At 46.5% G+C, this 10,546-nt stretch overlaps 1 protein-coding gene across 1 annotated transcript in view; it reads left to right on the forward strand.

Annotated features, from left to right (window-relative positions):
- Positions 1-4,199, forward strand: part of Cfi (complement factor I) — a 28,585-nt gene extending 24,386 nt beyond the window's left edge. The window contains exons 11-13 of the mRNA XM_051165710.1: positions 2,076-2,353; positions 3,537-3,641; positions 3,961-4,199. Of these exons, the coding sequence (XP_051021667.1) occupies positions 2,076-2,353; positions 3,537-3,641; positions 3,961-4,178 (601 nt within the window). The 3' untranslated portion in view covers positions 4,179-4,199. The remainder of the gene's footprint in view (positions 1-2,075; positions 2,354-3,536; positions 3,642-3,960) is intronic.
- Positions 4,200-10,546: the final 6,347 nt, after the last annotated feature.

Consider the following 10,546-nt stretch of genomic DNA (forward strand, 5'->3'; position numbering starts at 1 on the left):
TTCAAAGAGCTTGCAGTTCTCTTCAGCCAAGTATCAAAACCAAAATGTCAGCACATATAAATCACAGAAGGCCTTATATGATTTGCTCTTCCTCTCCTTCACCAGTCTCATCCCACCCCACAGCATCACTTTCTGCCCGTTGATCCGCCCACTCTGGGCTTCTTCAGATACTCAAAAGCAATTGCTCCTCCTGCAAAGGGGCCCTTGTGCATTCTTACTCTATCTGTTTGACATGAGCTTCCTTACCTAGCTAATGTTTCTCTTTACTGAGATCTCAACCCAGCCCTTAACTTCCCATGGAATCTTCCCCCAGGGCTTTCAATCAAAGCCCTCCTGCTAAGTTCTTAAGAGCCTTTCTCCTGCCCTCTGCTCTCACTTCTCACGGAATATGTCTCTTCACCGTTGGGACCACCCATTTAGTGATAGGTGTTTTCTATTCTTGACGCTTTCTGGTTTTGCTAACTTCTTCACCCCATAGCCTGGTTCAACACCTTGTCTGTATAGTTGGTCAACACTAATCCGTGATCAGTAAGCCATATAAGCAGAGTTACCCTTCAAGAAACACTTATGATCCCTGAGCCTATAATATAACCCAAATCAACATGGATGACACCATTCTTGGACCACGTAAGTATAAATAAAAACATCCAAACATCATATTATCTCCTAGGACACTGCTGCTGAACTGTACTGTGATTGTCTGAGCCATTATTAAGGAAAAAGAAATTCTGTTCAGTTTATGCTATTTGATGGAAAAACAAGATTACAGATAATTTAAATGATATACACAGAATATAGGAACATATTTTAACTGTTCAAGTTTTATGCTTATGGACAATCCATTTTGTGACATCCTTCATTATTTGGAAAGGATAATGACATCATAGGAACACCTGGGGAATCATTACTTTTTCTACTTACCACTCAGCTAATGCTGCCCTAAATAACTCAATTTTATAGCTTCATATCACCAACAATACAAACATTCAGAGACTGAAAATTATCCTTTAATGAGTGAGCATCAGAGTCCATGTCAGAGGCAGGGACCCACAAGAAGACTGTGCTGCTTATCAACTATATCTGAACAGGGGATCTAGGTCTTCATCACGCATGGTGCATGGTCATTGCAGGGGCCCCTGGTCCCAGATTTATTGGCTCTCTAGGTCTCCTTGTGGAGCTCCTGTCCCCTCTATGCCCCAACTCTCCCATAAGACTCACTGTGCTCCACCCCAAAGTTTGACTGAGTCTCAGCATTTGCTTTGGTTCCCCTTTGGGTAGAGTCTTTCAGAGGACTTCTGTGGTAGGCGCAGTCCTGCTCCTTCTCTTCAGCCACTTCCAGTGTCTATCCTATTTGCCCTTCTGAATGAGAATTAAGCATCTTCCCTAGGGTCCTCCTTGTTACTTAGCTTCTTTAGGTCTGTGCGTTGTAGCATGGTTATCCTGTATTATGTGGCTAATATCCGCTTATCACTGAGGACGTACCATGCGTGTCATTCTGGATCTGGATTACCTCACTCAGGATGATCTTCTCTAGTTCCATCCATTTGCCTGCAAATTTCAAGATTTCTTTGTTGTTTAATAGCTGAGTAGTATTCCATTGTGTAAATGTACCATATTTTCTGTATCAATTCTTTGGTTGAGGGACATCTAGGTTGTTTCCAGATTCTAGCTATGCAAGCCACAGAGAAAGAGGATGCAGGCAGTCTAGATGAGACTTGATAGACTGGGATCAGATAATAGAGGAGGAGGGCTCCCCCTTTCTGAGGACTAGGGGAGGTGAGGATGAGGAAGATGGGGCTGAGAGGAGACAAGGGAGGTGGCTGAGTTAAAAATAAAAAATATAGTCAGGTGTGGTGGCTCATGCCTTTAATTCCAGCACTTGGGAGGCAGAGGCTTGTTGTGAGTTCAAGGCCAGCCTGGTCTACAAGCGAGTCCAGGACAGCCAAAGCTACACAGAGAAACCCTGCCTTGTGGGGGGGGGGGGAGAAAAAAGAAAAAGAAAAGAAAGACTATAAAGAAGTATCAAACTCCATATCATTTCCTCGATATACATTTCCCTCTCCTTTCTCTTACAGACCTAGTAAATTTCACCAATACCAAGTATGGACGGCATTATTAGACTGGCTAAAACCCAACTCTGAGTTGGAAGTTCAGACAGTGCAGAGAGTTATTGTTCACGAAAAGTACAATGGATCTACCTACCAAAACGACATCGCTTTGATTGAACTGAAAAAATCTGTGGGCAAGAAAGACTGTGAGCTCTCCAAGTCTATCCCTGCCTGTGTCCCATGGTCTCCATATCTATTCCAACCGAATGACACATGCATCATCTCCGGGTGGGGTCGAGAGAAGGGTATGTGCTTGACCTCTGGGGTTGAACATTAGACTAGAAATGCATGGGGACCACTGTAGTACCTAGAGAAATAGCACGTACAGAAACCTGTTCACTCACCCAATAGGGCTTGCCTACCGGGACTCACAACCTGAGTGGCTGCTCAGAACCCATTGTCAGAGACCACGAGAAACTAGAGATGCAGCTTAGTGCTAGAGTGTTTGCCTAGCACGTGCTAGTTCCTGGGTTTGATCTCCAGAACTGAAACCAAGTGACCAAATGTGCTCTCTGATGCTACATGTCTATAAGCCTCCCAGAAGCAGGAGGGTCAGGAGTTCAAGACCATCCTTGAGGCCGATAAGATTTGCACCATTTTTGACCTAGAGAAACGCTAGTTTAAGCTTTCTTTCAAATGGACCTCTTGAGAGAGCAGAAGCAGAGAGGAGCTCACGGCTCCACGTACCATGTTGCTCAACACAGTGCTAAGCTGTGGGTAGGGAGAGTGATTTGGCAGAAGACATTTGAAAGGTATGCAACTCAGTTACTGCCATTTCATGCAGTCACTAGTTACACTCAATATTTATGAAGCAACTGCTTTGTGCAGGAAGATTCTAGATGTTGGTGAGGAGTGAGGCAGGCCTAGCCCCTGGAACTGTACATAGTGAGTGAGCAGTCACTGAACAGAAAACTGCATCATAAACCGGCTGTGAGCTGGCAAATGGCAGAGGAAACACACGACAAGGTCTGGCTCCTCACCCCATACACCTCCCCTGTGCATCTCCAAGGCTGTTTTCTAATAGTCATTTCAAGGAAATGAGTAGCTGTAAGAAAAGACATCAAAGATACACATATGAGAAGCCCTGTCACTGGCCCCCTATGCAATTCCCCTGATGAGCACAGCAGCAGGAGAGGGTTACACTCCAGTCACACAGAAGTGAGCTCTTTACTAAAATTCTGTGACTTCAAGCCAGCTCGTCAATAACCTTCCTTCACCACTCATTTAAATTTAGAAAGATAGTTCTAGAAACTATATGAAGAGACTATGATTTTAAATGTGTCAAAGAAATGTTCTCAATAATTAATATATGTAGTAATTAGTAATGTACATTCATTTATCTTCTTGGTGGTTCACTAAGTTATGACAACTTTTTATTTGGATTTCTCATTTGTGGCTTCTAAATGTCTTTTTTCTCACTTTGTATAGATAACCAAAAGGTGTACTCGCTTAGGTGGGGCAAAGTTAAGCTACTAGACAACTGCTCTCAGTTTTACTCGAATCGCTACTATGAAAAGGAAATGCTGTGTGCAGGTGAGTGCCCAGTGGTCAGCCTGGGACACGCATTGCATCAGTCTGCTTTTGAACCCCCCCCCCCCCCAGGTTCTATCCGCATCCCCTTACCCAGTGCTGTAAAGTACAAAGACAAGCAGGAAGATGATGCTAACTTAGGGAAACAAGCAGAAGGTATGCAAATGACCTCCTATGCTGCATCTCAGTCCACAATCCCAACGGGGACCCATGGGCAGCCCTACCAGGCAAAGTTCAAAACAGTGCAAGTCTTTCCAGAAGGCAGGAAAGCAGTCCGGTGCCCCTGACAGATGGAAGGAAATGTGGTTTTTCTCTCTCTCAGGTACTGACGATGGGTCCATCGATGCCTGCAAAGGAGATTCTGGAGGCCCTTTGGTCTGCGAGGACATCAACAATGTGACTTACATTTGGGGCATCGTGAGCTGGGGCGAGAACTGTGGGAGGCCAGAGTTCCCAGGGGTTTACACCAGAGTGGCCAATTACTTTGACTGGATCAGCTATCACGTGGGAAGGTCCCTTATTTCCCAACACAATGTCTGAAGTGATGACCTCCTCCTCCTCCTCCTTCTCCTCCTCCTCCTTCTCCTCCTCTTTTCCACACTTAATCAATCCTTCAGGAGTCACATCATAATTGAAACGAAACCGTGTAATTAGTTCTTCTCGGAGCTGGCAAGACGCAAATCTTACTGGCTAGTTCTAAAGTTTCTTGGAAGTTTATGCCATTTTTCAAATAAATATTCTGGTTAAGCATACAAGGTATTGTTTGTTTGTTTGTTTGTTTGTTTCAGCACTTAACACCACTCAGCTATACCCTCCACATACAAATTTTATTTACAGAAAGTGTGACTGGATTAGCTATTTGGGAAGGAATGATGTTTTGATGATAGTTTAACGACTTTGTAATTACACAAGACTATGTTCAAGCCACAAATCTGTCACCTACTATATTAAACCTTCAGTCATCTGTAATTTTCTTTTCTTTTTGTTTGTTTTGAGATAGGGGTTCTCTATGTAGCCTTGGCTATCCTGGACTTGTTTTGTAGACCAGGCTGGCCTTGAACTCACAGCAATCCACCTGCCTCTGCCTCCCAAGTGCTGGGATTATAGGCGTGTGCCACCACCACCCGGCCAATTTTGTTTGTGTCTTGTTTTCTACCTCTGTTTTCCGGTTTTCCCTGGGGAGACATGAACCAAGATTCATTCATCCCAGATGGGGCACCAACTGCAGACCGAATAAATTATTCCACCCAGGTCTAGCTGGTGAACGCATTCTTATATTGGGGTTCCTTACAGGAACATGGAGGAGCAGCTCAAGCACCTTAATAAACTTACCCAAGTATGGGTGACAACTAAGACAAGTTGCATCTCTGTGGCTCCCGACCCAGTTTGTAGGCAATTTCATGGCGCACAGTCTCCTCTCCCAGCCACTGCTTCCTGCTGACACTACTTGGAGAAAGGCCTAGTGAATCTTATACCTTTCTGAGCTTCCAGAGTCTAGTCTTTAGTTTCCTAGCCTTTATGACCCTTCTCCCTCCTTAAGGAAGAGGAGAAGCTACAGGACAGTCCACAACAAGGATGGGATGAAAATGAAGCCTGTGTATACGTAAAATGTCGGGCGTGGTGTCTGTCCCAGGGCAGTGACACCGCCCAGCTCTTGTCTCAATCTTCTGCTTCTTTAAGTACTAACACGTTTTCCTCAAGTTTGTCTTTGCCCCTGATGTCACAGACTCTCCTCCACCCTTTCTGGAAAGCTCTCCATAGCCCTCCATGCTGTCAGCAGCATCAGACTCTCTCGGGCTCCTTGATCTTAGCTTCTTTGCCCACCATGTGTCCTTCTGCTTGCCTCTTGTACTTCGCTCTTTCTCTGGTGTTCTGTATCTTGACTCAGTTTTCAGTTCCACTCAGTCCAAGGACTCACAAACTCACAGCTCCTGCCTTGACCTTCCCTAGGATGGCAGACTAACTAAATGCACCACGAAGTACTTGCCATTTCAGGTGTGACATGGCCAACCTTGTATTTCCGGAATGTGGCCCTCCCTCCCCCTCCTGCCTCTGCATGGGCTACAGCAAACGCTCTACCTCCGTCACACTGACCCATTTTAACCTCAGAACAGCACTTGCTGTTCTCCCAGGATTATTTCTATTGGTTTCCAACTTATCCAACTGCCACCCCAAGCACAATGTAAGGCAGAGGAGAGTCCTTATCTGTCTTCCTCTTGGCTGTACCTCTTGCTCTTAATTCAGAGATGCTCGGTGAATCAGCATGAACTGGCTTTAGGATTTGTTTTCAACTCAATGCTGTCATTATGAAGCGGTGAGTGGAGACACCCATCTCCAACTGGGTTCTTGTCTCGCCCTCCTCCCAAGAGCTGCCTTGCTCAGGCAATGAGGAATACAAAAAGGAGGCACTTTATTGTTGGTTTGGAGTTAATGACTTTAAACAATTTGCCACGGGCTCACAGTAGCAACCAGAAGCTCATGGAGAGACTTTATAGCTCCAAGAAGTGTCATAACTCCAGGACAATGTGTGGAAGATATTTCAGAAGATACCCATGCGTGGAAATTTAAAAGTGGTAAAGGCTGCAGGCGCAGAAGCCCATTCTGCCCAGTGACTTGAGACCTACAAAGACAAACAAACAAAAAACACAGAATGGACTACAGTCAGGTTCCCAAGGGCCATGAAGTCAGCTGTCCAAAGTGGCTCCGTGTAACAAAAGACCAGGCACAGTGGGAGTGGGATGGTCTGACTTCAGGGTTTTATCAGTTCACAGGGCTCTCTCAGGACTCTGAATTACAGACAACAGAATCCAATGGGATGGACTTAATGCAAACATAGGTTCAATCAGACTGGCCGGAAGACAAGGCAGTGGGGCATTTTCTTGATTAATGATAAATGTGGGGGAGCTGCTGCGACTGGGGGCAGCGACACCCGTGGGCGGGTGATCCTGGGAAAGCAAAGCAAGTAAGTCAAGAGGAGCAGGCCAGTAAGGGGTGTTCCTCCATGGTCTCTGTTTCAGGTCTTGCCTCCAGGTTCCTGCTCTGACTTCTTGCCCTCCCTTTTCCCCAGTGATGAACTGTTACCCAGAACTGTAAGAAAACATAAACCCTGTCAAGTTACCTCGCATCGTGATCTTTATCACAGTAACAGAAATAAAACTAAACAGGCTCTACTGTCTCTTCATACTGGCTTTTACAACAAGCTAAGTTGAAAGTAAGGATGGCAGGAAAGCCCTCACCTACCTTAGGAAAGAGAGCCCAGGCCAATCTGAAGACAAAGAGCTGCTTGTTGGTGAGGTATGAGAACCAAGAGAGCTCAAAGTAATTCCTAGCCCTTGAGACACCTGCAAGCTATGGGGGACAGTAACATCCACCAAGTGGCTAGCAGCCAGCAGCCAGTCAATGTCAACGCTAACAGGCCTAGAGTCAGAGATGGACAAAGCTGGGCTTCAGCTACCCACTCCTTGGGTGGGCAGCACATGACACACCATCACCTCTCTGGTTGGAAAATGGGGACACAGATAGAGCACGAGGACCCTCCTCTGGTGCAGCTCATCAGAACTCAGAGAATTAATCAATCTCATGGCAAGCCCAGCTTTTGTCCAGTCTCTGTCAAAGCCCTCTCACTTTTCCTTAATTCCTAGTTTTTCTGTTTTTTAAGAAGCCATAGCCTACAGTTGCTCATGCTTTTTTAAAACGAGCTATTTATTTATTTATTTATTTATACAATGTTCTGCCTGCATGTACACCTACACAGCAGAAGAGGACGCCACATCTCCTTATAGATGGTTGTGAGCCACCATGTGGTTGCTGGGAATTGAACTCAGGACCTTTGGAAGAGCGGCCAGCACACTTAACCTCTGAGCCACCTCTTTCTGTGTAGGCCTGGTTGTCCTGGAACTCACTCGGTAGACCAGGCTGGCCTTGGACTCAGAGATCCGCTACTCTCTGCCTCCCAAGTGCTGATATTAAAGGTGTGTGCCACCACCGCCAGCCACTGTTCATATCTTTAGCCTTCACTGCCATGAGACAATATGCTCTGAGCCACTGGTCCAGGCCAATCTTGATGACCATGTCTGGTACCCTTGGGCCAGATATAACTGAGTTGTGAACAGTCTATCGTAATCAAGATGTTTTATGTCCTATGGGGCTAACTAGAAAATAAAGTATGAAGTTGCACTTTGCAGGAACAATGGTAAGAAAACTCAATGGAGATCAGCCTGAGGTACCAAAGAGGGCTTCCCCAGAGGGGAGCTTAAACTGATTTACAGAATGTGATGGTTATTGTTAATTGCCAACTTGCCAGAATCTAGAATAACTTAGGAGACAGGCCTCTGGGCCTGTGCAGAATATTTTGAGTTCCTTAACTGATATGAAAAGACCTAGCTCAGTAGTGGGCAGGATTATTTCCCAGATAAGGGAACCTAGACCTTATGTATAAAGTATATAAAGTGTTTTATTTGTTGCTTTCTTATTTCCAACTGTGAGGGGACCCACTGCTTGAAGCTCCTTGACCTCCTCAAGTGATCAACTGGATCCTGGGACTGGACAAGAAAAACAAACAAACAAACAAGTCTTTTCCCTTAGGTGGTCTTCTTCTTCTTCTTCTTCTTCTTCTTCTTCTTCTTCTTCTTCTTCTTTCTTCTTCCTTCTTCTTTTCTTCTTCTTCTTCTTTCTTCTTCTCCTTCTTCTTCTTCTTTCTTTTCTTCTTCTTCTTCTTTTCTTCTTCTTCTTCTTCTTTCTTCTTCTTCTTCTTCTTCTTCTCTTCTTCTTCTTCTCTTCTTCTCTTCTCTCTCTCTCTCTCTCTCTCTCTCTCTCTCTCTCTCTCTCTCTGTGTGTGTGTGTGTGTGTGTTTAGTGCATGTAGAGGTCAGAAGACAACTTTGGGGGCTCTCTTCTCTCCTTCCACCATGGGTTCCAGGGACCAACAGGTTATGAGGCTGAGGCAGCAAATGCTGAGCCAATGCACTGGCTCTCAACTTTTGTCAGAGTGCTTTCTCACAGCAACAGGGAAGAAAACTACGGAAAGGAAGAGCCTTGCAGCTGGAAGCACCAGCCAGACAAAGGATGGAGCAGCTCAGTGTCCCTGGTGCACCAGACACTTCAGAGACAAGGACAAACTGGGTGTGACCACGTGCCCAAGAGATAAACCATTCAAGAATTCTAGAAAGTCTAAACAGGAGGCAGGGAGGAAGATGGGAGAGTGCAGGCTAGAAGGCTGAAATGAGATATAGGAAACAGGAGAATCCTAGACTAGTCCGTGGGAAATTGAAGAAGGTAGAAGCCAAGTTGGGGAAGGAGAGAGTGGTGCTGACTTTAGATAGGTTAAGGAGAGAAAACACAGGATCTGGGGACAAAACAGATGGCAGGGTACCAGGGACAGGGATTTGAGTCTACGGCAATTGTGAGATGTTTCTCTTAACTATGAGGTGACTGATGTGGTCATGGATGGCAGACTAAAAAGAATAGTTAGGAACTAAATCAGGTTTAGCCAGTGGGATTATTTTGGATTTGTGGTGTCATATGGGAGGTCAGTGAGACTGCACAGTGTACAAGAGCAGAAAAAAAAAAGGTGCCAACAAACCTGGCACTTGAGAATACAATCCCGAGAGAGAGAGAGAGAGAGAGAGAGAGAGAGAGAGAGAGAGAGAGAGAGAGAGAGAGAGAGAGAGAGAGAAAGAAGAAGAAGGAGGGGGGAGGGAGGGAAGGAGGGGGAGGGAGAGAGAGAGAACAAATGAACTCCGTCCTCGGAGCACAGGCTACTACTGTTCACCAAGATGTAAATGTGTACAGAAATGGAAAAGGGGGTGGCTCAGAGGCAAGACTTGGTAGCCTGTGTAGGAGGGTAGTGTGTTCAAGGCAAGCTGGAGGACAGCCTGGGCTACAGGCCAAGACCCTGGCTCAGAAAAATAAATAAAAAGGGCTTTGGGCTTTAACTGAGGGCTGGTCCCACGTAACCTTACTGCATTTGTCCTGATTTGGAAGACATATTCCTGGCCCAGAACAATTTTTCTGGTAGAACTAAATGAGCCGCGCTTTGCTTTAAAATTCTGGTGGTAAAATTGAGTAAGACCTCAGAGATCTCCGGTGTCTCCGCCTCCCTCCCTTCTATCTAATCTGTGGTTATCAGTTCACTACCATATTTGGAATTTTAGGGAGGGGTAACTGTGAACTTTCCCTTCCTTAAAATTAGACCCAGGCACTGGAGGAGGTGCTCTGGCTCACTGAGGAAGGGGTCCATCCTCAAGACCCTCAGGTGCGATAACGCCGCTGCAGTGCTAGGATTGCAGCAGGTCATGAGGTCCCCACAGGGACCCAGGAGGCAAATCCTGGTTTCTGTAGGGTGCGAGGCTGCTCCTGCAGTCCCGTGTTCAAGCAAACCCCTACACTGAATCCCTGACCACATCCAGACTGCTGAGCCCAAGTCAGGCTGGGGTCGGTACAAGAGAGCTTTAAAAACCAAACCAAAAAACCCCTCACTACAGGCCCGTGGTGGAATTCGAAGCCAGCCTGATTTACAGAGTTCCAGGGCAGCCAAGGCTACACAGGGAAAGCCTGTCTTGAAAACAAAAAAACAAAACAAAACTTACTACGGTGCCGAACCAAAACAATGCATAGGTCTAGGGCATGGGCGCTTTTTATAACTTTACAAAGGCGGGACCGAAAGCTACCTTACTGATCCAAAGACCACGAGGGTGAGGAAGTCTCTACCTCACTCTCCAGGCTCCCACACTCCGGCGCAGGCGCACTGTTCAGGACGCGCCGCCCCCGCTAGAGAGCGGCGCGCGCGCCCGCGCCGGGCCGCCTTTCGGCGCAGCGCTGTGACGAGGCGCGAGCCCGTGAGCGCGGAGGAGGCCTGGGCCCGAGCGGGAGCGCGCGCCGCAACCCAGCCCAGCCGCCCCGGCGGAGCAG

This window comes from Acomys russatus, chromosome 23 (assembly GCF_903995435.1).
Source record: "Acomys russatus chromosome 23, mAcoRus1.1, whole genome shotgun sequence".
In the NCBI taxonomy this organism is placed as follows: domain Eukaryota; kingdom Metazoa; phylum Chordata; class Mammalia; order Rodentia; family Muridae; genus Acomys; species Acomys russatus.